Consider the following 26,948-nt stretch of genomic DNA (forward strand, 5'->3'; position numbering starts at 1 on the left):
CCAGGATGCTGGGATCATGACCTGAGCCGAAGGCAGCTGCTTAACCAACTGAGCCACCCAGGTGCCCCGGGGCTCCGTATGTTAATCAGGATCGTGATCTTGATCATGATCAAGAACTTCCCGAGAGCTTACCGTGAGGCTCGGCTCGGTTCTAGGTGCGAACTACACGGCAGAGAACAAGATCGAATCCTTGTCCTCATGTAGCTCACCTTCTGTGTTTCTCATACGGTTGGTGGGGTCGCCTTGGTGGGTGAGGCAGGACGTGCAGTCCTGGGACCGGCCAGTCTGCGGGAGTCGGGGCGCAGAGGTCCCTGTAGCTGGGGCTGGTGTGACACCCACCTACCTTGAAAGCAGTAGCTGCTTCTTCTTCAGAGAAGGGTAGGGGTGGGGGCGGGCAGTTGGTGCTCCGAGAGCCTTGCTGGGAAGCTGGACTCTCACCGATTCACCGTCAACCTTGGGCAAGCCCCTTACTTCTCTGAGCCAGTGACCTCATGCACAAGTTCCATGCCCCACCTAATTCCCTCCCATGCCAGGGGGCAGACTCCGTGTGGGCAGAGCAGACAGGTCCCTGCACCTTGTGGTGTGGAATTCTGGAATCTGTAACTCTCCAAGTCATTGTTGAGCACACATTATGGGCTGACTTATCGACACCCGTCCACCTGCAAGTGGGGAAACTGAGATTGGGGGAGGGGAGTCCTGAGGGGGCTTCCATCCCTCAGGTAATCAAATGTTGGAGCTAGACTCATATCCACCTGTGTAGCAGACCCTGGGTTATACTGTCAAGTGCTGTGAGGTATCCTCCTGGCTACTGTCTCATGTGTCCTTTGTCCGCAGAAAGCCATCTCCGTCCTGGAGATGGAGAATGGCTACTGGTGGTGCAGGAGGAAGAAGCAGCGGGCCGGTGTGAAGCTAACTGTTGGCACCAGGCCGGATGGCAGCCCTGATGAGCGCTGGTGCTTCAGGTGAGGGAGGGAGGCTGCTGTGGGGCAGGCCAGCCTTACTCTTCATTTATTTATTTATTTTAATTTGACAGACAGAGGTCACAAGTAGGCAGAGAGGCAGGCAGAGAGAGAGAGGGAAGCAGGCCCCCTGCCGAGCAGAGAGCCTAATGTGGGGCTTGATCACAAGACCCTGAGATCAGGACCTGAGCCAAAGGCAGAGGCTTAACCCACTGAGTCACCCAGGTGCCCCCAGCCTTACTCTTCTTAAAAATTTTTTATTTAGTAATCTCTGTACCCAATGTGGGGCTCGAACTCATGACTGGGAGATCAAGAGTCACATGCTCTCCTGACTGGCGCCCCCAGCCTTACTCTCTCTTTTATTTTTCTTCAGCTGTACCCTCTTAAACGCCAGGGGACAGCTGCCAGGAGTCAGGCCTGGTGGGAAAGGCAGGGCCTAGGAGCACCAGACACTCTGCCCCAGGCAGGCGAGGTCAGGGATGCTGGATCTCATAGGCCTAGGCCTGCCACTTACCGGCTGTCCCCTCTCTGGCTGTTCCTGACCTACTCCGTGGCCTGAAATGGGGAACAGTTAGGAGGCCAGGAAGCCAGAGGGACCCTCAGGTTACAGCACACTAGCCTTGGCCCGGCTGGTCTGCTCTGTCACAGAGGCAACAACCCTCCCACGGAAAACAAAGTCTTCCATGGGAGAGAGAGCCTGGTGGCAAATGCACAGTGGGATGGTGGGTGGCTCAGTGTCTGGGGAGAAGGGGTGGCCACAGCCCATCTTCCTCCCAGGCCCTGTGTCTACCCTGTGTCTCCATGCGCCCCTCTCCTGGGGCGGAGCATGTGGCACAGGTGGCTTCCCGGAGCCTCAAAGCTGCTCTGTGGCCCTCAGGGTGGAGGAGGTGAACTGGGCCTCGTGGGAACAGACACTGCCATCCCTTTGTGAGGAGCCGTCAGGGCCAGCCGTCCCTGGTGAGTAGCAGCGGTGGCCGGAGTCCTGCCCTGGAGAGAGAGAGACAGAGAGAGTCTGCTTGGCCACACAGCCATGGAGAGCCTAGGCCAGGACCTCCCCCGTGTCCAAGGCTTGCCGCACTAAGAAGCACTTCCAACCTTTCTTCTCTACTCCCACCTCCTTACTGGCCTGTTTCAGGCAGTCACCTGGGAGACACTCTGAAGCTGTTGGTGCTTCCCCCCTCCAGCCCTAATCCTGCCTGCACCACCGGCCTCTGGGCCTATTCAGCAGGCCCTCCAGCGCCAGCCCTGGGCTGAGCCTGGGGACCCAGCTGGAGAGCAGGTTAGAGAGGGCCCCCTCCCTATCCCGCAGCTTCAGGGTCATCTCCCTGAGCCCCCACTGATAGGCCAGTCCTGTTGATCCCCAGCTTTCTCGGGCTACAGGAGCCCCCAGTCCCCACAGCCCTGAGAAATCACTTCTGATGCTTTTCCTCACTGTCGTGGACTGCGTCCTGTCCATTCTAGTGTGGGGACAGCCCCTCCTGTCTCTACCCTGAGGCCTGTTCCGAGACTTAACTTTCTCCACAGTATGTCCTTTCTGGAATCATCAGTAGCTCCCACTTCAAACCCTCCCCACGACAGCACCTGCATCACCTCTGACCCCTGTGTAGGGGGGACTCCTCCAGACTCTGGCTCCAAAGCCTGCTGGTCTCCCAGGCTCCTGGGTCCCTGGTGACCAGGTGACGATGGCCCTCACAAACCCACAGGTTTTCTGCCTGCCCTCTTTTTGTCTCCCTTCCCGTGAGTCCTGCCACTCTGTCACTTTAATGCTGAGACTCTGAAAGTCACCTTGCCCCTCATCTTGCCCCAAGAATTCCACACCCCAATCCCATACCATTGCCAGCTGGGGCTTCCGACTGGAAATTCCTGATAGGAACGGCCATGGGGTTATCCTACCAGGTAGTGTGTGTACAATCCCACACCTCCTCACTCCCAGGCAGCCACTCACCCCTCTGCCCCGACCCCTCATTTCTCTCCCTTCTGCACCACTGCTGGGCTCAGGGCTGCACCCTTTCCTTTAGACAAGTCTTTCTGCTCTGGGCTTCTCTCTCTGAGGCAGACAGAAACTACACGAGGCCCACCCTCCTCGCCTCCCACTGCCAGGAAGGACTCACTCCTCAGTGCGGAGGTGAAGATCCAATGCAATAATCCCGCCCATTTCCAACACCTCCCTCCATGCAACAGTCGGTCCCTCCACGGTGCTCCCTGTTCTTTGCTTTCCCTGGCTCTCTGTGGAAGTGTCATTCCCGCTCCTCTGGGTGTCCAAATCTGCTGCCTTCCTTACAGCTTGGGTTCCCTCAGAGCTCCCTGAACACTACTTCTCACTTCCCTCCAGTTCTTCAGCAAGTCTCAGGTGTCCTGGTTTCTACCACAAGGAACGTTGAACTTCTGGGAGGAGTTCAGGAAATGCTTATGGAAGGGGGAGGTAGAGGGATTGTTGGAGACTTCGGGATTACCCGCTCTACACAGAGTATGTGCTTTCATGGCTGTGGCCGCCTCCTGTTTGTCCTCCTGGGGACACAGCCCAAGGGCCAAGCCACAGTGCTCTCCATCCTATTTACAGGCACCTTGAAGAATCCGGCCCCAGCCTCCCAAGTAGAGGAGGACACTGCCTCAGAGGAAGATCAGCTACCCCTCCAGCTTTTAAAGTCCCAGTAATGGCCCAGATTCAGGACAGAGTCAGGGGACCTTCCCAGCGCTACCTGGTGGCTCTGGACCTCCAGGGAACTTCGGTGGCAAATGTAAATAAATATTTTCTTATCACTAACTCTCCTGGAAACATTATTTAAGTGAAGTTCATGGGCTCCTGGGCTGGTTGACAATCTGCACTTCTCGGTGAGCATTTCTCTGTCCAGGGGCTGGGCCACTCTCAGCCTCACTCAGGCACAGGGGACTCCCAGCCCCAGGGTGGTCCTGTTCCTGGGTGCTGTGCCCACTGTCATGACACAGGAAACACAGTCACCGCTCCTTCCTCTCCCATAGCTTCCGGACATCCCTTAAAGCCACCTCCAAGATCTCTTTCAAAGCTTTGGAGCTCCATAGCTTCCTTCAGGCCCTGGATTACTAGCTTCTTTCTCTTCTGGGCTGCCTGCTCAGTTCCTACCCCTCCAAGCTGTTCTGCAGGGCAGGCAGAGGGGTCTTCCTAAGATGGAAGAGGATAAGAAACATCTTAGGGTGTTTCTGTGCCCTGAAGGCTTAAGAGGCTCCTTCAATGCCCACAGGACGCCCTAGCTGGCTTCCCCAAGTCCTCCACGGCTTTGACCCCGAATTTCCAGACACCTCTTCCCCGATACCCTTGCTCCCCCCCCACCATGCTCTCCTTAGGACCTTTATCAAATTCTTCGGGCAGACCGAGGAACTCGTTTATTTAACCCCCTGACTTGGCTTTTGCTGAAAGCCCCCGCCCCACCACTAAAATCCTTAAAATTCTAAGACCAGAAAGTTGTCTCGCGATAGCTTTTCCAGTTTTCTCGTCCAGACGAACTGCTCGCCTTCAGAGTAATGAGCGTTTATTTATTTATTTTTTTATTAAAGATTTTATTTATTTATTTGACAGAGAGAAATCACAAGTAGGCAGAGAGAGAGAGAGGAGGAAGCAGGCTCTCTGCTGAGCAGAGAGCCCGATGCGGGACTCGATCCCAGGACCCTGAGATCATGACCTGAGCCGAAGGCAGCGGCTTAACCCACTGAGCCACCCAGGCGCCCGTAATGAGCGTTTATAAAATGCGATTGCACTGAATGGCTTTTAAGTGGCAGAGGCCGGAGCATGTGCAAAGGCTGAAAGGAGAGCATTCATGGAGTGGGAGAGGTTTCCATTGCTGGTGGGTTGGGGAACGGATGCAGGAGTCCTAAGGAATCAGGAGAGAAGGAGCGGAGGGGATGGAAGCGGTTTCAGCTAAGACACGTCTGCTCGCTCCTTAGAGGTCATTCTCAAGGGGAGTGATGCGAGCTGCCGGCGCGCAGGCGTTCTGCAAGGCTCCGCGGATATTCGGCAATGGCCGTGGGGAAAGAGAGACAGGCAGCCCGAAGAATGAAAAGCAGCTACTATTTTATGAATGCTTGCTGCCTGCCAAGGCTCTGCAGGGTTTCAAGCATGGTGTGTCATGTGATCCTCAAAACAGCCTCTGCGGTGCCGACAGCTTCATTTACAACACGAGCCATCGGAAGCTCACAAAAGCTGAGAAACCTCCACGGAGCTAAAGTGGTACGCTCCAGCCCCCGCGCATGCGCCCTGAACACCCCGGGCGCCGCGGGACCCAGAATTCCTGGGGACGTGGAAGAGACCATAGGCTCTGACGGAGGGGGGTGTCCCCGGGTGGTGAGGCGGAGTCTGCGTCGTGAAAAGGGCTGGAGGTTCCCGTGAGTCTCTGCCAGTATTACCCTCCCTTCTGTGAAGAATGGGATATTCCGACTCCTTAAAGGCCCAGGCCGCGAAAGAGATGATCTTTTCCGTACCGTGAAAATGGAGGTGAGTGGGGTGTGTGACTGGGCCTAGTAGCTGGCGGCGAGGGCGAAGGAGCGAAAGGTTTCTTAATTTCTGAGAAGTTGTTTTCGGGAAGCTTTGTGGGGGGCGCAAGGAGGCTCCCTATGGCGCGTCTCCGGGTTTCGGGGCGGGCGCGGCGGTTGGGGAGAGTGAGGCAGGGCTGCCGGGGACTGAGGCTCAAGGCCCGCGCGCGTGTCTCCAGCAGGGCCGCTGCTGCCGTCGACTCCGGAGCCCGAGCTCCCCGAAGGCCGCTTCCCTGCTCCCCGGACGCGGCGTGGGAGGTGCGCCAACCCGGGAGGACTGGGTAAGCGCGGCCCGGGGGAGCGTGGGGCATGGGACGTCGAGGAGGGCTTGCCCGACGGTTCTGATGATCATGGGGTTAGGAAGTGCCGTCAGAAGCGATAACTGACGACTCTGATGCCTGTCTGACCGCGGTCGCGGAAGCCTCAACGGTCGGGTTGAACATCACTGCCACTACGTGCCCTTAACGCTTGCCGCCCTCCCGTGTTCCAGGTGGTACATCCCTTGCAGCGCCTTCAGGCCAGGAGCGGTCTCCCATCCGGAGGTAGGACTACAGCCAACCCCTTCGCTTTTCCGTGTTCGTTAGTCTTCAGTGCAGCGGCATTGGCTGCCCCTTCACGGTTGATGCATTGAGCAGTAATTGTGCCCCGTTGCACTGCACACGTAACCTGGTGCTTCGAGTGGCAATGGCAGGGGGCGGCTGCTGACCCTGAGCTGTTCTACCGCGGCTGTCACCAGAGGTGAACTCCGTTAAAATGCTTGGTTTAAAGCGGCCAGTGCCCCCAGTGGTTCCTCAAGCAATCAGGGCTAAGTTCCAGGTCCCGTTCGGGTTTCCGGAGCGGTGCTGGGGAGCAGGGAGGTGTTGACTGCTCTGATGAAATCATCTATAGGAAGTGCCGTCAGAAGCGATAACTGACGATAACGTTCCTGGCTGACTGCGGTCAACAAGTCCTGCCCGGCTGCTGCTGCCCTGGAGTAGGTTGGTCTGGTTTGGACAGTGACCTTTTCTCGTCTGTTCACCCAGGTTGCACATGAGTGCTGCGGGGTCACCTGTGTGTGATCAGATCAAGACCAGCTGCTGAGTAGTGGAGGGAGGAGCACCGGCCTGCCCTTAAGGTTAAGGTAAGCTTCGGTCTGTGGAACAGTTTGCATGGCCAGCCGTTAGATGATGTGACCTTCCAATTAGGTCAGGTAGTGGCTCTTCTTTCTGGCTCACCTAATAACCTTGTATTACTGTAGCCCTTGACCTTAATTGAGCATATCCTGGAGATACGGTTCATGGTGGCAGTGGGGCAGAGGAAACCTGGGAGTTCTGTTAGCTCACTGCTCTAAAATCTGTCCCAGTTGCCTGTCTGCTGAGATGTAGCTTTCCTCGTCCTTGGAGATGACCGCTTAGGTGTGCGGGGTTAAAATGATGGGATGAAATGAGGTTGCAACACCCAGAAAAGCCAGTTAGGACTTACAGACTTCACCTGGCTTCATGTACCAAAAAACACCTCCAGTAGGTTCTTAAGGGCTCTGTTAGGATGGGCTGGAATTTGTAGTTGAGGCTCTCATTAGCAAAACTCTTTTCTCTGCCTTTGTTACCTGCTGCCTGTCTAGGGATGCCTCGGTTCATTCCCCTCTGGGCTTTGTGTGCTGAAGAATGGTGATCGGCGGTGTGGAGTTTGAAAGCTCGTGGCTGCAGCTTAGCCCAAGGAGAGGTAAGCTTCCATGGACAAGGACCCCTCCCCCGTGGTAGAATGAATAAACGGCTAGTGTTGTTAAAATAGATTCTCAGAAAAAGGCTATCAAATGATGAAATCACCCAAAATAGCTGGAATTACCGGCAGATTGTGTAGTGGTGAATGTATGGTTTCTGAAGATACCTTTTTTACACTGTGAATAACTGTTGGTTGGAGCAGGAAGTGAGACTGATACTTAGTTTCTTTGCAGGCTGTCTTTGCAGAGAATGGTCAGCCATGCTGCAGCAGGTTCAGAGTCCTGTGGTCACCATCAGTTCGGACTGAAAACCCAGGCTTCAACAGTTGGTGTGGAAACGGTGCTTACCTTGTGCTGAGATGTGGAGTCTGTTCTCTTAAAAGCGAACCAACTCTTGTTGGCTCTTAATCTTAAAAAAAAGAGCCAACAAGTGTGTTTGGCAAACTGTAGGGTAGGCACTGTTGGTGTCATTGAATTCTTGAGTTTTCTAGTAATGTAGTATAAATACTGTATTTTTATCTCTCCTATCCAGAAAGCTTCTATACTTTTAAATATTGTATGAATTTGTTCTGTTGGGTGAGGGTCTGAGTTCTTTAAGATGCAAACATATTTCTTCCTGAAACTGATACTTCTGTGCAATTACCACAAACTGCAATAAAGGATGGTCTTTAGTACTGGTTTTTAAAAACGTGTATTTGAAGAAAAAAAATTGTGGTCACTGCTGTCACATTAGCAGTCAAGGTATTAGCACTTGTCACCTTCTCCAAGGTCAGCCTAAGCTGTTTACCCTCAAACAACTTCAGACTTGAGGGTAACAGTTGCAAAGCACTTTGGGCTGTGTCCTTTTGCATAGCTGCCTACCTTCTGAAGCTCTGCACTGTGCTTCACCCAAACACCCAGGCAGTGGCAGGCAGGGTCCCCATAGTGTGGCTTTATACATAACCTGTCTTGGTGCCTTCCTGAGTTGGGATCTCACCTACCAGAGGCCTGACAGGCCATGCTTCTCAACTGTCTGCCGTTTGCCTGTGTTCTGGTCACCACTGTGGACCTCTGTAAATTTTCTCAGGTTAAAAAAGGTTGGTCTCCAGTCTCCCTGGACTTCAAGACTTTTCCTTGGTTTTAGGGCTTAATGTGCCTAGAAGGGATTTTTAGCTGGTAGTATTAAGGGGGAGATGGGAGAACCATTCAAGGAACCCCCAGTTCATCCCCATCTCCTGGCTGTCTTGCTAGATCTGCCACGAGTTAAGTCTGACCTCATTTTCATGGTCTTGGGTGTTTTTATTAGAAGGTTTTTGGGAGTGAGCCTAGTATCCCTGATGACTTTCTGGGGGACTCCATAAGCAACAGGAAAAGGTTTTTAAAATCCTTTTCAGGGGCCTTAGTGAAGGTCTGGTAGTCTGGGTTGGGGGATTTTTTTGGGTGTATGCCATGTATGTAGGCATCCTGGGATGGTCTGTTGAAGGGTACACAGGGGCTGGGACCCCAGGGGGAGGTGGAGGCTGAGAAGTAGTTCTCAGGGCTTCACAGGGAGGAGATAGACCACCACCTCAGATGGGGACTAGGTTCTTGGAGTCTCTGGGGCCCCTACTCCAGACTGCTGGCCAGGTGTTAGGACAGAGAAGAAAGGTTCCGTCAGGAAATACTGGGTTAGATGTAGGGCCGAAATTACTTCCTACCTGGGGTTAACTTCTGACCCACAGTAGCTCAAGCATTCATCTCCAAACAAGACCACCCACAAATCTGGGGACTTGAGGGCTGCTCACCCTCAAGCCGTACAGGACTTTGCAGGAGCCAAAAAGGCAGAGGAGGTGGACAAGAGGGGTAAGGGAGAGGACTGGAGCAGTATTGCACAGCCCCCTTCCCAGATGCTACAGTCTGGCTCCGGTGTGTGGGTTGCCCAGGCCAGTTTTGGGTGATAACCTGAAGCTGCTGGTGGGGGGCCCCTTAGCCTGCCTCAGTCCTCCTACCCCACCGGGACTCCCTGGTGAGGACCCCCACTTCTGTGTCATGTCTGAACGGTACCTACAGTCTCCCTGCCCTCGTCGTCTTTGGCAGGATCCAGAGGGCCTCCCCCAGGGTCCTCCTGGTCTACTGTCCCATCCCGGGCCTCCTCCCCACTGCAGGGGCCCTCGCCCAGCTCCAGGATGGTGGGGAGGTGGCCCTGCTTCGGGGAGCGCTTGCGCAGGCTGAGCAGGAAGGGCTGGGGCAATGAAAAGATGTCCACGTTGTTGCCCAGGTCGATCCACGTGACGTTGGGGAACTTGCTGGGGTCCTTGAGGGTGTCGGTGAGGTCACGCAGCAGGGCCCGGGTTAGCCGGTTGCCGTTGAGCGCCAGCGTGGTGAGGCGGGGCAGCGCGCTGAGCGCGGGCAGCAGCTGCAAGACCATGTCGTCAGTGAGGCCCGTGAAGCCCAGCTCCACGCTGTCCACCTGCTCCCCACAGCGCTGCAGGTAGCTGGTCACCCGCTCCAGGTCCCGGGAGGTCAGCGGGATGCCGGACAGGTCCACGGTGTTGTCTGGAGGGCTCCCAGCCAGGACAGCCTTGAGGCTGCAGGGGAGAAGGGACAAGCCAGGTTCAACCAAGTGGGGCCGGCCTTCTCCCGGAGGCAGCAGTGGCCACCCTGCGGTTCCAGGGACGGGAGATACCAAAGACCTCTGGTGCTTTGGCGATACCTCGCATCTCAGCCTGGCTGGGCCCAGCTGCCAAGAGCTTGAGGGACCCCAGGGGAAAGGCCCAGAGGCTTCTGCAGTGACTACGGGTACATTCTGGGGCCATAGTGCCTGGGTTTACATCTTTTTTTTTTTTTTTTTTAAGATTTTATTTATTTATTTGACAGAGTGAGAGATCACAAGTAGGCAGAGAGAGGGGGAAGCAGGCTCCCTGTTGAGCAGAGAGCCCAGTGCAGGGCTTGATCCAAGGACCCTGAGATCATGACCTGAGCTGAAGGCAGAGGATTAACCCACTGAGCCACCCAGGCGCCCCAAGGAAACAATTTAAAAAAGAGCTCTTTAACTCATCCGGGTTTGCATCTTAACTCTTCTTCCTGCTGGTGTGAGCTCTGGTCCCTTAACTTCTCTGTGCCTCAGTCACTTACCTGAACAATGGAGCTAAGTACCACAGAATTATTAAGTGAAATAAGGTAACGGATGCCGAGCATTTAGAACAGTGCTTGTGTACCAGAGAGAGGAGTGAATATTTGCTGTGGCCATTATGAATCACTTAGACTGAGCTTCCTGCTTCCCCAAGAGCAGCGCTTTGAAGACCCGTCTCGCCCACCTGATGGGGAATCCTTAGGGAGAGCCCTGTAGGGCAGCAGGGAGGGGAGGGCGCAGGGTCTCTGAGCCAGGGGGTGGGGGTGGTGCTGACTCCTGGAGGCTCAGGGATCTGTACACGCTTTCACTCCCTGCCGTCTGCTACTCCTTGCTCTTCTGTCTTCCTGGACCTTGCTCTGCGGCCAGAGCTCCCCCATTTCCAGGTACCCCAGGCAAGCCCTGGAACCCCAACAGTGGGAAAGAGAGGAAGGTGCGGGGGGGGACTCACAGCTTGTTTCAAGAGCATATGTCAGGGGCGCCTGGGTGGCTCAGTGGGTTAGGCCTCTGCCTCTGGCTCAGGTCAGGATTTCAGGGTCCTGGGATGGAGCCCCACATCGGGCTCTCCGCTCAGCGGGGAGCCTGCTTCCCCCCCCACATCTCTGCCTGCCTTTGCCTACTTGTAATCTCTCTATGTCAAATAAAATCTTTAAAAAGAAAAAAAAAAACATATGTCAATATGAGCAGCCCAAGGATCACGGCTTGGACTTCTTGGCAAAACATGTATCCTTGAGATCTGAAGCTGGAAGGCGGCTTCCAGTCTCATCTTGCCTCTCAGGGTGTGACCTCTAAATGCTTGAAACATTGCCTGCCCTTTGTTCAGGGTAAAATAAAGCACAGACCCATTACACCTGAGAGATAGGGAGCATGTGGTTAACAACCTGGGCCTGGGGTTTGAAACCAGTCCTGCCACTCAGCAGCTTGATGATGGTGGCCAAATGTCAACAGTAATATCCCCCACCCCATTCAATCCTTCAGCAAGTGTTTTTAAACTCCCATTATGTGCCAGGCACTGTCCTAGGCACTGAGGTCCTAGTCGTGGACAAGACAGACATGATCCCTGTTTTTACTCTACCAGGGATGGGGGAGACCAAACAGATAACAAATGAGATGGAAGTGAGAGGAGCTTGGTTGGACATGGCCACTCAGGGAAGGCTTCTCTGAGGACGTAATTCGAGCTGACATTGGAAGAAAAAGTGGGCCCTCAGAAGAGTCTGGTAAAAGTTCCAGCAGAGGGAGGCATGGGCAGAGGCCCTGAGGCATCTGAGCCAGCAGGAAGGCCAGCATGGTTGCAGCGAGGGGAAATGGGAGGCGAGAGACCAGAGAGGGGCCGAGCACCGATCACAGAGGACCCCGTTTGGATCTCATTCAAGTGTGATGTGGGGAGTGAGGCTTTTGAAATGAAGAAAGGACAAAGCAAGCGGCTGTGTTGGGGAGACAGAAGAGGAGGCTCCTGGATTCCAGGTCACATTTCGAGGTTTTCAATTCTAAAGAACTAGGTCACAGACTCCTCATGGCTTCCAGGTCCCACGGGTCCTCCTGCTCTACTCTGTCCCCATGCACAGCCTCTGACTTCAGCCCAGCTGGAACCCCATCCATGACTCTCTCTTCCTCCACCTGGGAAGGAATCGGCTTTGGAGTGGAAGAGTCCAGAAGAGAAAGAGGAACCAGACCTCTTGTCAGTGAGTGAGGGCAGTCCTGGCCCTGCCCAGTCTAGGGGAAGCACACAAGCCACTCTACCCCATGGTCATTTGCAAGAAAGGCAGAAAACCTAACTTCCCGGCTCTCCTTTACTCGCTTCCAGTGGTGCTAGCTATCTCGCCCACGAGTTCTGTGCCCATGTGCCCCCAGCCCCCAGTCTTCAGGGGGCCATAAAACCCTTAGGGCTTCTCACTGCTGCATGGCCCAGGGCCATGGCTAGAGCCTGGGTCCCCCCTAGGAGACATCCAGAAGTGGGGGATGCAGTGGGAGTGCCCACGTTCGGCACAGCAGGAATTAGAAACTCCTCATGTCTTCCTTTCCATCCACCCCTTCTGAATGGTGATGTGCCAGCTCCCATCCCACAGAGCAAGGAGGGCCCCACCGGCAGCTCCCCTCATATCTCATGCCCACCTGGAGTGCCCTCTGGCCCCTCTCCCCACCCAAGCCTGACTTCTCCTTCAGGCGCCTTCCAGAGCAACCCTTCTGATTCCAGCCCCCCACCCCATCCCGCCCAAGGAGTACTGTGGAGCCCAGCCTGGCGTGGGTTCGCTCTGGGCTGCCCTTGTGGAAGGAGGCCTGGGCGGGGGCGGGGGCAGGCGGGCAGGTCTGCCCCAGGGGACTGAGACTCACCAGGCCTGCGGCTTCCTCTTCACCAGCCCCCGGTGCCGCCTCCACTGGGAGTGGGGGCTCAGGTGGTAGGTCAGCTGCCGGCATAGCTTCTCCATGGCGCCCAGCGCATCGCCTTCCTGCAGAGACAACCACAGGCAGGAGGCCCTGAGTCGTAGGCACAGGCCCAAAAGGCCAGGCCCTCCCCTCCGGCTTCCCCTCTCCAAGGGATGAACTGGGGGAGGCTTCCTCCTTCTGGGCCTCCAAGCAGAAAGCAGTTGGTTGCAAACTGACCTGCCCATGGCTGTGAATTAGTTGCTATCATGGCAAAATGGAAATTTGCATAAAACTCTACATTCACAATCTGATAGTTGACCAGAGCTGAGTGCTTAGCCAGTATTCATCATGGTCCCTGCCTCTTCCCAGTGGCCAGGGCCGTTCTGCTCACTCATTTGCTCAACAAAGGTTTACTGAGCACCTCCTAGGTGCCAGACAATTGTTCTAGGCAAAAAGAAGAAAGGGAAATATTTTTATGATGGTGCATGTGGGAAAATGTCAAAAGTAGGAAAAGAAACAAGAAAGGAGTATCCAAGTCCTTTCCAGCCCAATTCATTTGTCTACTGTAATCCTAGTCTGGCCCTTCAGCACTTTTTTTTTAAAGACTAAGTTCTACACCCAATGTGGGGCTTGAACCCAAAAACAAGAGTCCCATGCTCTACTGACTGATTGAGATGCAGCAGGCCCATCAGCATTTGAGTTTGAAATCCTGGGTATTAATTTTTTTAAAAGATTTCATTTATTTATTTGACAGAGATCACAAGTAGGCAGAGAGGCAGGCAGAGAGAGAATGGGAAGCAGGCTCCCCACTGAGCAGAGAGCCTGATGTGGGGCTCAATCCCAGGACCCTGAGACCATGACCTGAGCCAAAGGCAGAGGCTTTAACCTACTGAGCCACCCAGGCGCCCCCAGAAACCCTGGGTATTATGTCCTAAATTGTCTCCCACCAAAGTTCTTAAATTTAAGTCCTAAACCCAGGTATCTCAGACTACAACTGTATGTAGAAATAGGGCCTCACAGAGCAATTCAGTTAAAATGAGGTCATCTGGGGTGGGCCCTAATCCAATGTGACTGGTGTCCTCATGAAAAGGGATTAGGTCACAGACACACACAGAGGAAAGACCACATGAGGACTCTGGAGAAGCCGGTCATCTTCAAGCCAAGAAGAGGAATCAGAAGAAACCAACCCTGCGAACATCTTGATCTTAGACTTGCAGCCTTCACAGCTATGAGGAAATGAATTTCTGTTGTTTAAATGGTATTTTGTTATGGCGGCCCTGACAAACTTACATTGGGTTTAGAGAGATGCTAGAGAGACTCCACCTCTGTCCCAAGGGAAGACAGCTCAATAGACAGTCACCAAGCCCTGGGGGAGGGGGGCCAAGAGTGAGTGAGGTTCAACCTTGAGCCCATGTCCAGTGCCTGGCACACAGCGGGCACTCAATAAAGGCCAGTGGATGGTTGTTACCATCAACATTCTGCTAGTGGAGATGCAGCATATTACGTTCGTATATGTGCTGCCGAAGCGAGCACGCATATTAAGTTCGTAAAAGCACGGACTCAGAGCCAAACTGTGTGGGTGTGAACCCTTGCTTTGCCACCTCCTCTGTGACCTTGGGCAAGTCACTTGACCTTCAGTCCTCCTCTGTGAAGGGATAATAATGTCCCAATGCACGGGACATTTTGTGAGGATGAAATGAGTCCCCATTTGCACAGGGCTGTGACTATAGCTCAGGACACAGCTAGCTCTCCAGTTATGCTCACTGTGTCAATCATGTCCCGAACGAGAAGAGCAACGTAGACAGGCAAAACTCTGGCAGGGTAGAGGAAGATGAATCCTCCCTAGGCTCAGATGTGCATTGGGGCTTTCAGGACGGATGGATTCATGATTTTTGCATGGAGAGAGGAAGCGAGGCATCCCTGGGTGAGGAGGAATTGTGTGCAACGGTTTGAGGTTGGGGGTGTTATAGGCAGGGGAGCAGGTGACAGTCTGGGGTCACATCTCACCACCTCCACAGTTACCACGTTGGTCCAAGCCACTATCATCTGTCAGCTGGTTTGTTGCACACAGACCTTATGCTAGGACTTCATGGAATTCCCACGACACCCCAGAGCGGAACTGCTCTCATTAGCCCCATTTTACAGAGGAGGAAACTGAGGCACAGAGAGCAGCGCTGGAGCTGTTGGAAAGGCAAGAAAAGAAGACCCTGAAGGCAAAAGACGAGAGAGGAAGCAGGAAAGGGGAATGTTGACTATCCAAAGAGGTAAAGCATCTGAGCAGGGATCCAGGAGACAGAGGCTCAAGATGGAAGAAAATCAGTGTAGACAGCACCTCCGGTCTCTGGTTCTCCAAGAACCTCACTTCCTTCTGCCCCAGCCTGCCTGTCTGACAAACGTCACCTGTCGCTTCAGGCGATTACACTCTCAACGTTTGGGTTGCCGTGTTCTGATTCCAGACTTTGTTTCTTGCTAAGCCTCCTCATTCGGTTGTGTGTGATGTGATGGGCAGCCGGAGCCACAGGCAGCGGCTCGATCGGGGGAGAACAGCAGGATCGTGTTTGCATTTTGGGACTGTCCCTCTGACAGACAGGGTCTGGGGCCAGGTCCATCTGCTTTGTGCAGTTTGGGGCCTCTGTGCTGGGCCTGCGGAAAGCCCTGAAAGTGATGGAAACTGAACAGTGCCCAGGATGGAGAGGGTGTGGGCAGGGCGGGGATGAGGAAGGATCCAGGTTTTGGGCTTAGGTCCTGGGTAGAAGGCAAGGGGCTCCAGGAGAGAAGGGGATGAGAAAGCAAGATGGGGGGAATGAGCGCTCACTCGGTACCACGTGGAGTCTGAGGGTATCTGTGAGTCCCTCCTGGGAGATGTAACTGGATTTATGTGGCTGTGGCTCAAGACACACTCATCAGCCTCTGATTTACCCTCCAGCTGTGGAATGAGGTGAGGCGGAAAGCAAGGAGCAGGGGGAGGACACATCAGACTGGAAGGGATGGAGAAGGCACAGTGTAGCCATGGGCACCATGGCTTCTCCTCCAATAAGGAGGCCTTGGCCAGAAGAGGCGCACGGAGGGGAGGTCATGGTGGGGGCCCTGGTGAAGGCCAACTCTGGAGGCCAAACGGAGGATGGGAGGCGACAGCAGAGACGGCGCCTTGAGAGCTGTGGTTCTTCCCTTGGGGTCCTTACATCCTGGAATTACCAAGGGGCTTTAAAAAACCCTGCCTGGGCCACCCCCAGCAGGAGTGGGCAGCTTGCATGCAGAGATTTTTTTTTTTTTAAAAAAGCTCCATATATGATTCCTGTGTCGCCAAGGTGGAAAAGGACCGGGGCAAACTTTCAGAGGGGCAGGGCTGGGGATGGATTGGGTGGTCGGTCTGGCATCACTCCTGGGACCACCCCAAAGGCAGAACATTGCCACTCTCCCGCGGCACCTGCTCCACAGATGAGCACCGAGCTCCAAAGCTTCGGCTGCTCCTTCAAACACTTCCGTGGGGGGTGGGGGGGTGGGTGTCAGCCTCTGGGCCTGAGCCTCTGGGCCTGAGCCACTGGGCAGAGAAAGGAAGAAACAAGGAGGAAAAGGCGGCAAAGCAGCCGCCGCAGTGCGCCGGCGCTGCCACAAGGGGGCAGCTGTGTGCAAGGCGCCGCAATGGGCTGATCGCGCGTCGCGGTTCCCCGCCCGGGAGACTGAGCAAGCCGGTTTCCTCACCAACAAGGACAACAGATACGGTCACCTCACAGGCGATTTGAGACTCAGCGTGGGCTGGTGTCCTCATAGAAGGGAGAGCTCGCTTCCGTCTGCCTGGGCTACATAAACAGCAGCTAACATTAACCGCGCGTCTACTAGGTTAGGCGTCGCCTCTGCGCACTGCGCGCACGAGCTCACGACGGTCCTGTAACTCACAAGGATCCTATGAAACGGGGGCTACTATCAACCCCACTTTACAAAGGAGGGAATTGAGGCATAAATAAGCTGACTAGACAGGCAAGCCCCACAACGTGTAAAATGGAATGAGGACGCAAAGCCCGGCTCCGGGGTTGGCATCCTTCCCAACCTGCCCTCCCGCCCTGCGCTGCCCTCCTGGGGATAAATCATTTGCTTAGGTGGGTTCAAGGTGTTTCATTTGTACCCGCAAAAGTCTTAAGCAAGCCCATCTAGTCCCCCCACCCCCAACTCCAGGTCTCCCTCCCGCGGAGAAGAGGACAAAGCAGGACAGACTCAAAACTGGAGGAGAGGGTGGGGAAGGCAGGGGCTGGAAGGGGAGGGAGGAGGCAGAGGAGGAGAAAGTGTCGTTCCCGCGTGGTTTCCAGCAACAGCAGCCACGCGCCCCTTGTGCAACGTTGGCCGAGGAGTGTGACCACCGGCTCCACAAGTTACCCGGTCCGTGCGCCCCGCACCCAGCGCTCCGCGGGCTGCAGGCCCCTCTCTGCTCCTCAAAGTGGTGAGGCCCCGCAGCCCCTTTGTGCAACCAGCCCCCCTCCCACGCTGCAGCTGATTGGTCCAGAAGCGGGCACTGGCGGAGCGCAGCCAATCAGCTCTTTCCTGGCGACGAGACACACCCCCCCGCTGCTCCCAGGGCTGGACACCGACCAGTAGACTCGCAGCCCCCGGGAATGGAGAGTGAGGCCCGGGGAGCCCAGAGGAGGGGTGGAGAGATGTCTGCACAGCGTCTGTCTTTGGGCCCCACGAAAGCCCTCGGTATCAGGACAAATTATTTTCCTAGCTTGAGGCACCAAAAAGCCCTCGTCACCCACACCTGGGGCTCAAAGGCAGTTTGTGGAATTAATTCTGCAGCTCTTCCTGCCACCCAAGGAAGGAAGGAGAGGGGCAAGATGCAGGTCTTAGGTAGCTGGGCATTGCAGGGTGGAGCGAGGGTCCCGAAGCACTGGGGCCTCCTATTGCCTCTGACCGGGGCCAGGGGGCTGGAGAGGACCCTGAGGGACTCTGGCTGACTTGTCAGGAAGAATGCTCAAGGCAGACCGCAGTCCCCTCCAGGAGGGGCCACAGCACCCGATGCTGCTCCACCTGTCGCCTGTCCGATGGGGGCTCCTATCCGCCATCTTGGCTTTTCAAGTCCCCCAAACAAGCACAGCCCTCCACTAGCTCTGGCCAATGGCTTCCCTCACTCATTCATTTTTTTTTTTTTTTTTTTAAGATTTTATTTATTTGACAGATCACAAGTAGGCAGAGAGAGAGAGAGGGGGAAGCAGGCTCCCCGCTGAGCAGAGAGCGGGATGCGGGGCTGGATCCCAGGACCCCGGGATCATGACCTGAGCCGAAGGCAGAGGCTTAACCCACTGAGCCACCCAGGCACCCCCCTCACTCATTCATAAACTCATTCTTCAGCTATTGACCGTCCTTCCTCCCACAAGCTGGATCCTACTCTGGATATGGGGAGACTTGAGCGCTATAGACAGCATGGCGGGGCCTCCTGCCCCAACTTCCAGTTGGGTTCAGCTAATGAGAGTGATTGGAGTGAGACCAGAGAGCAGGAGGAAGGATCCTTCCTACTCTCATTCCCTCCCAGCTTCAGCATGTGAGGCAGCCAGACCCCAAGAGCGCCCCACAGACCCTGGCCTCCTGTCACCGCCCCCTCCTGTCCTCTCCTGCTCTGCATCAGGGTTGATCTGGGTGATGCATAGAATGTGGCAAGGTCATAAGAGATACTGTGGTGTCTGCCTTGTTCTTTTCTCGGATCACCTGCTCTGGGCTAAGCCAGCTGCCGTTGAGAGAAAACTCAAGTGGTTCTATGGAAAGACCCATGTGGCAAGAAACTGAAGCCTCCTGCCACCAGCCAAAGAGTGGGCCAGCTCGGAAGGGGGCCTGCCTGTGGATCCTTGGAGCCCTGGCCACTGTCTGGAGGGACCCCAAGCTAGAATTACCTAGTCACACAGTAGAGACTGCCCAGGGATAAAGGCCGACCGTTTAAAGCGTGGAGTTCTGGGGTCATCTGACACACCGCAATAGAAGAGACAGCACCGTCCTGGGAAGGGAGCTCTCATGGCTCTGGTCACAGCTTGTACTAAGCCCTGCCTGATGCAAGATGTCACTGCGAACAAGACAGATGCCATCTCCTCCCCCTTCGGCAATACCACTGTTCTCACGGGGGCTGGCCAACCATGTGTCAGGCGACAAAGAGATAAGCCAGATAACTTGGGAGACCAGTGAGAGAAATGAAGCCCTCAACAGGACACAGGGTGACCGGGGGAGCCGTGTCAATGACAAGGCTGGTCACAGAAGGTTCTGGAGAGGCTGAGTCTGAATGGAGGAGCTGGGGAGCCCAGGCAGAGGTGGAGGCAGCAAGGTCCTTGGGGCAGGAGAGATCTGATTGCTCCAGGAACTGAGAGGAAGCCCAGGTGGCCCAAGCCGCTGAGTGAGCGGAGTGGAGAGAATGATACAGGAGATTTGGGTGGGGGCCACGGATGGGGTTTGGGTTTTAGTGAAAGTAGGACACCAGCTCACGTGGGAGGTTTCTCAGCAAGGTTCTTGGGGGGTCCACATTGATTTTGACCTTGCGCATTGCTCCCTGGCTGCTCCCAGAGCACAGAGGGCTGGGAGGCATGACGGGATGTGGAGGGCTGGCACTGGGGCCCAGGGGAGGAAAGAGTGTCTAAACTTGCCTGCGACATGATCTGTGCTGGTGGTGTGATGGTTTGGGTGCGGGAGGGGTGGTGACTCATGGACACCCAGGCAGAAATGTCCAAGAGGTGGGTGACTTTTGAGCTGGAAGCTGGGCTGTGGATGAATCAACACATAGTCATGGGCGAGATGGGGTTTTGCTTGTCCCCTCCTTCTCGGGGCACACACAGACCCACCCCCATCTAGGGCCTAGGCCCATGTCCAGGTGGGACACCAGAGGGGGCTTTGGGTAGGCTGGGACTCATTCAAGGGGGGTCGTCTTAGTTGTAGGGTTAGTGGTCTGGTGGTTCCTCACCGAGACCGGACAAGGAAGGGCTATTTCCTTTGTCCCACATCACTGTTGAGGGAGGCGGCCCCTTGAGGTTGATGGTTTTGACATCTCTGATCTGAAGTTCTCAGATGAAAGATCTAAGAACAGAAGTCCTGACCAGCCCCGAGCCAGCTCACGTTTTGGGGTGAGTGCACTCAGAGGCTGCCCTTATCACCAGCTTTGGGGCCCCAGAGCCAGGACCTTCAGCTCTGGCCTCAACCACAACCAGGAGAGCCCTTCCAAAGGGCCTCTCCGGCCACATGGCCTTGGGTATGGCTAGGGGAACAGCTAGGACCTGGGGCCTCTGACCGGGCTGACACCCCTGACTTGCTCTGGAAATCAGGAAATCCCAGGCCGTCCCCTTGTTCTCCAAAACTCTGAGCCCAATCCCTGCCTCGGTGTCCCACCACAGACCTGTTGGGTCTGAGCACCCTGCTTGGCTTGTGATTGGTGCTCACTGACTAGGGACAGCTTAGCTTTTGGGTAGAGGGTGCTCAGTCCTGCTAAGCACACTCTGGAGAGAATCAGTTCACTGAACCCCGCCCCCCAGCTATGGCTCTACAGGGGACGGTATTGTTATGCACCTTTGGAGTTGAGGAAAACACAGGTCAGCTAAAGAAGTGGCCTGAGAAAGCTACCCCGAGATGGGGGAAGGTGGGAGGGGTGGGAGATGGGGAGTGGAGGGGGTTGGGGGGTGGGCGGCAATGTTTGTGTCCCCCCCCCCCCCACAACTCGTAGGTTGAACCCCATACCCGGATGATGGTGTCTGGAGGTAGGACCTTTAGGAGGGGAAGTAGGATTAGATGAGGTCATGAGGGTTGGAAGAAGAAAACAGCCAGCTGGCTTGCTTTCTGCCAACATGAAGCCACAATGAGAAGGTGGCCGTCCGCAAACTGGGAAGAGGGCTCTCGCCAGAACCGGGCCTTGCCGGCACCCTGATCTTGGACTTCTGGCTTCCAGAACTGTGAGCAATACCATTCTGTTGATTCTAAGCCACCCAGTCAGGGGCAATGTGTTGTAGCGGCCTGAGCTCAGAGCCCCCCAGGTACAGCCCTTGTACTCCCCACCAGATGGAGGGGACAGGTCTCAGCCCAGAACCCCTTGGGGCACCTCCCGTGTCCTGTGGTTTGCATGTGCAGTTACCCACCTGCAAACCCTCCTCCTCCGGCCCAGATGCAGCCCCACAAGTCCACCCCCCGCCCCCCCAGCACTGGGAACATAGGGGTCGGGTGCCTGAGCACCAGCCTGCAACCAACCCAGAACTGGGTCCAATCACACCTGCGTCTCTTTTAGCAGACTGCTTCATTACCTGACTTTGGTCTTCCTCAACTCCAAAATGGGCATAAAAATAACATCCCTCCTATTGAGCTGTTCCAAGTGCCCTGTGATCGGTCACCCTGTCACCTGGGGGCATCTGAATTTACGTTCCAGAAAAGGCAGAGAGAGGTCTGGCACCTGCGAGGCCTCGGACAGACCCTGCTCACAGCTTCCCCAGGCTGAGCCAGGTAGCATGGGAATGAGAAGAGAAGGTGATTCTAGGCCCAGCGGGTTCCCCTGCGGCTCCTGGCGCCAGCCCCTCTCCCTCAGGCCCCGAGGTTCCCAGCCTGCCAAGCCTCCTTACCCGCTTTTTCGTACGTCCCCTATTTGAGCCCTGTATCCTTGCCTTCTGCTGCATCCTACCACCAGCCCCAACACCCCTCCTCCCCCAATGGCTGCCCCCACCCTTCAGAGCTAGCTCCTCCCCTCAGAACCTTGGCCCCAGACAGCCCCAGGAGCCAGAGAGAAGGCCGCAAACAGAGGCCCGGATGGAGGCCCAGCTCCAGAACAATATTGCCCGCGCTCAAGTCTGCGCTTGCTTAGGTCAAGGGAGGGTGGGTTTGACCAGCACGCCCTCCCTCTTCTCCTCAATCCTACTCTGGAAGCAAAAGCTACCCTCAGGCACTCCTGGGTCCTGCTCTAGGCTTCCTGGCCCTGTCACAGAGGAAAGCCTTCTTTTGGAAGCTGCTGGAAAATGAGGGATGGGAGAGAAGAGCTCCAGAGTGGAGCTGCCCCCACACTGGCCCTCCCCTTCCCTGCTGGGGTCATGCTGGGTAAGCTGGCCCGGCACCCCGTGAGGAGGGGGGCAGACGCTCCCATCTGGAAGTTGGCTAAGCATCACCCGCCCTCGGAGCGCTCCCTTCTCAGCTCTGGAAGCCAGGCAGACGTGGGCTTGAGCAAAGTGGGGGGATGTGTAAAATGACATTCAGCCTTCGAGAGGAAGGCCGTTGGAAGTGCTGAGGACTGAGGCCCTGGAAAGCACCAAGTGGGGTCACTGCTAGATTTACATGGCGCCTTTGTGCAAATAGGAAGAGGTCCACCACTAGACGGACACAGGCTTGAGCCAGTGCCTGTGAGTTGGTGGCAGAGAGAGGGCTGGAACTGAACTGTCTCCTGCTACCTTGGCGTGTGCCTGTCTTTGTGCAAGGTACAACGCACACAACTGTCCATGGCAGTCCTCACCCATATCACAGGGGTGGCTACTCAGCTCCAGTCCCATAAAATGAGGGCTCCCTGCTGCAAGAGCATCCCATTATTCAAGGGCAGCTGAACAGGGAGAAATGTGTGAAATGGTCTGAGTTCTAAATGTTGGCGATGAGTCCAGATTTAATATCCCCATGGGTCAAACAAAACCTGGGCTCATGGATGCTGGGCCTTAGGACAGGGTGGGCACCCCAGGCCCCGCTGGTTTGTCCTCCTTGGGCCCCGGGCAGTAGCGACCAGCCCTCCCTGGACTCTTAGCCACTCTGGCCAGAAAGCCGCCTGCCTCCACTCCCAGAGGTGGCTGGCTCAGACCACGGCTGCCCTACCGGCTTGGGGCAGTGGATGTAGCGGGCCAGGCTGATGATGAGGTCATGTGTGATCGGGTCCACCAGGTTCCTGAAGCTGGCATAGCGGTACAGAACGTCGTCTAGAGAGGTCGACTCCATGCCCAGGTCCTGCAAGAGGAAAGGATGCCCAGAGGTCAGGGGTGGCCCAGTCTTACCCTTGAGTCCCACCCAACACACCCAAAACAGCCTCCTGGAGGTGGCTTAGTGCCTACCCCCCACCACACCCTGGCCAGGGAAGAGACCCACTCCCCACCTTCAAGAAGCTTTCCTAGTTGCAAGGAAGCATCTTAGAACCTCCCCCAGAGGGCCAGGAAAACTCGTGGAGAGATGGTCTTCCCAGTGCATGCACGTCTCCCAAGCCCTCCAACATCGGACGAAGAGCACTCCTCCAGCCCACCCAACCCAGGAGGAAGCCAAAGGCGGGCTGGCCATTGTATGAGAGGCTGCTTTTCTACATAGGGCAAACCTTGGAAACGGCATGTGTTGCAAATCCCCCTGCTCTGTGATAGGGTCCCTTGTACTGATAATGATTTTTTTTTTCATTTTCTGTGGTCATCTTTACTGCTCCTTCTGCAGATGACCCAACCTCAGTGCTCCTTTGCCTTGGGGTTAGGGTGGGGCAAATTTCTGGATTACGGGATTGCAAGGAAAAACTGCCGGGGACCCAGAAGAAAACCCCATATCAAGTGGGAGGGAGGAGAGGGAGCATGGGGGAAAGGGGCCCTGAGAGGGCTGGGGGCAGAGGTTTTTCAGAGGGACAAGGGTTTGGGGGGCACCACACTCTGAGAGCCCCAGCTGGGAGCCCCTGGAGATACCCCTGCCCACCTGCCCCCATGGACTTGGCCACAAACAGTCGCTAGTGTGGAGTAGGACCCAGGACCCCCCCTCCAGGTGTTCTGGCCCAAGACCCCCAAGATTCCTGCCCCACCCCAGGGAAAAAGCAGGCTCCCCAAACACGACTAATGCTTGAATTCCCCACCAGTCAAGTTGAAAGAGCCTTAATTGCTTTAGAGAAGCAGAGAAACATGGTTTTCTACCCTAGAGGGCTAGAATAAACTTTATGCCCTGTACGTGCGAAGGGACATGGGTAAACACCGTGACTTTCTCAACACCTGTCCCTGGTTTCTGTTGTCATTGGGATTGTGGGATTGTGATTTCTGTCCTCAGCTTGGTGCCTTGCCCAGATCAGGCCATGACAGGAATGATGACATTCCTGCCCACAGCCCACCGTGAGGACCAAGGAGGCCACCGAGGGTGGGCAGGGAAAGCAAGGATGAGCCATTTGTGCTGCCTTCACCCTCTGGGCCCCTAGGCACCCCCCACCAAGCCACTCACGGAGCTGCCCCAGCACAGCCCGGAGGAGGAAGGCTCCAGAGCTGGTTGGCCAGGATCCCGCACCCTGGAGACATGAAATGTCACCTGATGGGTGAGTCCCAGCAGAGGTTTGCTCCCTGTCATGTCACTGGGGGATCCTGAACTTTTCCAAACACCTTCCCCATGTGATTCTTAGAAATCCCAGTAAGGCAAGTAGGTTGGGCATCATGATTCCCAATTTACAGATGGAGAAACTAAGGCCCAGGGTTTCAGGAACGGGATGAATGACATTACGGTTCTAGTTAGCTCTGAAGTGCAGATTTGAAATATGCAAACAGCGTACACATCCTAAAAGTTCTCGTCGGAAAGAAAAAACACGTTTTTTTCTCCCGCTTCCCCAAAATGACACGAGGTGAGGATGTGAACTTACTGTGGTCCTCATTTCAGCGTATGTAAGTCAATCATCATTCTGTGCACTTTAAACTTACAAAAGGCTTTAACGCAGTTATATCCCAATAACAATGAGAGGGGAAAAAAATCACATATAGTAAACATGCTTTTGTTTTATTTTTTATTTTTATATTTTTTAAGACTTTATGTATTCATTTGACAGAAAGAGAACACAGAAGTGGGGGGACCGAGTGGCAGAGGGGAGGGGGAAGCAGGCTCCTCACTGAGCAGGGAGCCCGATGTGGGACTCGATCCCAAGACCCCGGGCTCCCGACCTGAGCCAAAGGCAGATGCAGGTGCCCCAATAAAGATTTTTTTAAACAATAATTTCAGGAATGTTGGGGGTGACTGACATTTCTAAGGGCAAAGAAAGAAAGGGTCTTTGCGGGGGCATCTGGAGGGGCCTGGGCACCATGCCCTCCGCCCTGCTGGGGAAACTTGCTGAACCCGCCCTCTGGCTGGGTCTTACCTGCCACTGAAGGGACACTTTGATCCCTTCCCCTTGTAAGAAAGGAATGGACACCAAGGGCCAGTCTTGGGGCTCTTGTCTTCCATTCAGCAGGACTGACTCTCGGAGGCTAGAAGCCCTCCGTCAGGTTCTCTGGCTGCCGAAATAATTTCCTGGGGACCTAGATGCGGGGCTCAAGGGCTGGTGCGGAAGCTGGCAAAGGGAGGCTTTGCCCAGTCCCAGAGCTGAAGGCCTTCATGGAATTAAATAAAACACTATCTTAGGCCTCTGTCCCTACCCTGGCTTGTTCCATCCCTCGGCCAGGGCTCTGTCCTGGGCAAGCTACCTCATGTCACTGAGTCTCAGTTTCCTCATCTGTAAAATGGAGCCAGTGACCATCCCCGTCACAGGTAGGTGAGAGGAATAAAACCAGGTTAACATGTAAAGCAGGGAAGAATATCACCAACACAGCTCTCCCCACCCGACAATCCTTCCCTCCACCCCCGCCCCTGCAAGACCCCTCCTCTTCTCACACAGTGATTCGTGACCTCTTTTTGGACCACAGACCCTTCTGAGAAGGTGACAGAAGTCACGACCTCTCTCTCCAAAAAAATGGTAGCAGGGCCCGGACCCTTGGGATTGTGGAACACAAACTCCTTCTTAGGAATGCGCAGAAGTGCAGCCCACCCTCCCTGCGACAGGAAGAGGCTGGGAATGTAGGAAATTTGGGGGGGGGGGCGTCGTCAAAGGGTCTCTGTTCTAGGGTCTTGGAAGGCCCCTGTGTCATAGGGCCAAGGCTTCCCTCTCCTGGGGCAGGGACCCATGGGTGGAAACAGAGGGGTGGTGACTGTCACAGTCAGAGGCTGGATTTGTGGCCACAGGAGGACAGAAGATAGATTTACCTTTCCTTTCCTGTCTGTCCTGCAGGCTGGGCTGCCCCTCTGTGAGTTGTTGCCTGAACATAACCTCTGCCTCCCCCATCTTGCCCCCGTGTACCCCTCTGCTCAGCGCGCACCCCATCTCATGCTGGTCTCCACTCCCTGTCCCTGAGGGCCCCTGCAGAAAGCACCTCATCCAGGTCTACCCAGTCCTGACCCACTGACGGTCGGCCAGAGACGCCTTCCCTCTTGGGCTCTGTTGGCCCATCTGTGAAATGGGCTGATGAACCCCACTCTTCGTTACCAAACCGTATTATCAAGATCTTGGGGCTGACTGATGGCAAACACGAGAGAGGCCAGAAGAGTCCTCAAGGCTTGGGACCCGTTTCTCGACAGAGCAGCTCTGTTGGCCTCCCTTTGGTTAAAAAAACAAAACAAAACAACCCAACAAAACAAAACAACCCCCCAAAGTAGTTTTGTGACCAAAGCGAAGTTTGAAAACTTCACAGTTGGCCTGGCTGAGTGCTTGGGCTCTTGCCCTCCTACCAGCCCTGCCCCGTCTCCCCCTTCCCCTCCTCTCCAGGCCAGTAGAGGCCTTCCATCTGGGGAGGACCAAGAAAAGCCTCCTTGTGAAGCCTGGAGGCTGGGGCAGGTCTGGGCAGAATGTTCGTCCCAGAGCCCCCATTCCGTGTCCTCCTGCCCTCGTGGTCATTCCGGGCTCCTGGCCCGCTGACAGTGGTCCCAGCTCCCTGGGCTGCTGCTGATGTCGGGGTTGATTCAGCTGTTGCGTGGGGGCTGGGGGTAGGCAGGGAGCAGGCAGGAAGGGGGTGGGGAGGAGTGTCTGGGTCTCTGCAGGAGGCGACTTTGCTTGGAGAGTGTCACCTGCAGGGGACCAAGGGGCCAGCTCATGCCACCTCACCTAAGTGGGGTCCCCATGTCACTTGAGTGAGAAGAATCAGGCTTAAGGACTTGTTCCAGTGGAAAGAGAGATGCTGGGAGTGAGGTTAAGGATACTGGCCTTCCAGTGAGTAGAGTGAGACCCATATAGATCACCATTAGATCAGCATTTCTCGAAGTGTGGTCTCTAGTCCCTTTCAGGGGCCCTGTGATGTCCTCTTCTCCAATGACCTATCAGCGCGACCTAGATTTTCTTTGCAGACTTCAACCAAAACAACACACCGCCAGAGACCCAGTGCAGAAGAGGCGGGTGTGAGCATTCAGCTGTTTTCTTTAAAGCCACACATTAAAGAGATCCACAAAAGTGTGAAACAGTGTCACACTCCTCAGTAAAAGGCTTTTCTTATGGGGGAAAGAAAAGTTTTTCTTTTGGAAAATATAGTTATTTTTGTAAAAGTTTATTTCACATGCTAGATTATTAATTTAATTTTATTTTTTTTAAAGGTTTATTTATTTATTTATTTGACAGAGAGATCAC

The 26,948-nt window shown here is 55.1% G+C and overlaps 2 protein-coding genes, 1 long non-coding RNA gene and 3 other non-coding genes across 8 annotated transcripts in view; 5 read left to right on the plus strand and 1 right to left on the minus strand.

The window, feature by feature from the left end:
* Positions 1-3,723, plus strand: part of TRPV2 (transient receptor potential cation channel subfamily V member 2) — an 18,369-nt gene extending 14,646 nt beyond the window's left edge. The window contains exons 13-15 of the mRNA XM_059378674.1: positions 835-962; positions 1,837-1,916; positions 3,520-3,723. Of these exons, the coding sequence (XP_059234657.1) occupies positions 835-962; positions 1,837-1,916; positions 3,520-3,614 (303 nt within the window). The 3' untranslated portion in view covers positions 3,615-3,723. The remainder of the gene's footprint in view (positions 1-834; positions 963-1,836; positions 1,917-3,519) is intronic.
* Positions 3,724-5,346: 1,623 nt separating this feature from the next.
* Positions 5,347-7,835, plus strand: LOC132003456 (uncharacterized). 3 transcript variants are annotated; one of them, XR_009400203.1, is made up of 6 exons: positions 5,347-5,424; positions 5,642-5,743; positions 5,953-6,004; positions 6,485-6,582; positions 7,063-7,163; positions 7,396-7,835. It is a non-coding gene; the product is annotated as an uncharacterized LOC132003456 (long non-coding RNA). The 3 variants fall into 3 exon arrangements; XR_009400204.1 differs by having other exon boundaries at positions 5,385-5,424; positions 5,645-5,743; XR_009400205.1 differs by lacking the exon at positions 5,347-5,424 and adding an exon at positions 5,463-5,481.
* On the plus strand, positions 5,800-5,870 carry LOC132004616 (small nucleolar RNA SNORD49). The gene has a single exon (XR_009400571.1). It is a non-coding gene; the product is annotated as a small nucleolar RNA SNORD49 (small nucleolar RNA).
* LOC132004615 (small nucleolar RNA SNORD49) lies at positions 6,328-6,397 on the plus strand. The gene has a single exon (XR_009400570.1). It is a non-coding gene; the product is annotated as a small nucleolar RNA SNORD49 (small nucleolar RNA).
* LOC132004631 (small nucleolar RNA SNORD65) lies at positions 7,253-7,324 on the plus strand. Its single transcript, XR_009400585.1, has one exon. It is a non-coding gene; the product is annotated as a small nucleolar RNA SNORD65 (small nucleolar RNA).
* Position 7,836: 1 nt separating the features above from the next.
* LRRC75A (leucine rich repeat containing 75A) overlaps positions 7,837-26,948 on the minus strand; it is a 43,225-nt gene continuing 24,113 nt past the window's right edge. Inside the window, exons 2-4 of the mRNA XM_059378936.1 lie at positions 22,403-22,531; positions 12,581-12,696; positions 7,837-9,707 (exon numbers count right to left, since the gene is read on the minus strand). Coding sequence (XP_059234919.1) covers positions 9,167-9,707; positions 12,581-12,696; positions 22,403-22,531 — 786 coding nt within the window. The 3' untranslated portion in view covers positions 7,837-9,166. The remainder of the gene's footprint in view (positions 9,708-12,580; positions 12,697-22,402; positions 22,532-26,948) is intronic.

The sequence above is a fragment of the Mustela nigripes genome, chromosome 16, assembly GCF_022355385.1.
Source record: "Mustela nigripes isolate SB6536 chromosome 16, MUSNIG.SB6536, whole genome shotgun sequence".
Classification (NCBI taxonomy): domain Eukaryota; kingdom Metazoa; phylum Chordata; class Mammalia; order Carnivora; family Mustelidae; genus Mustela; species Mustela nigripes.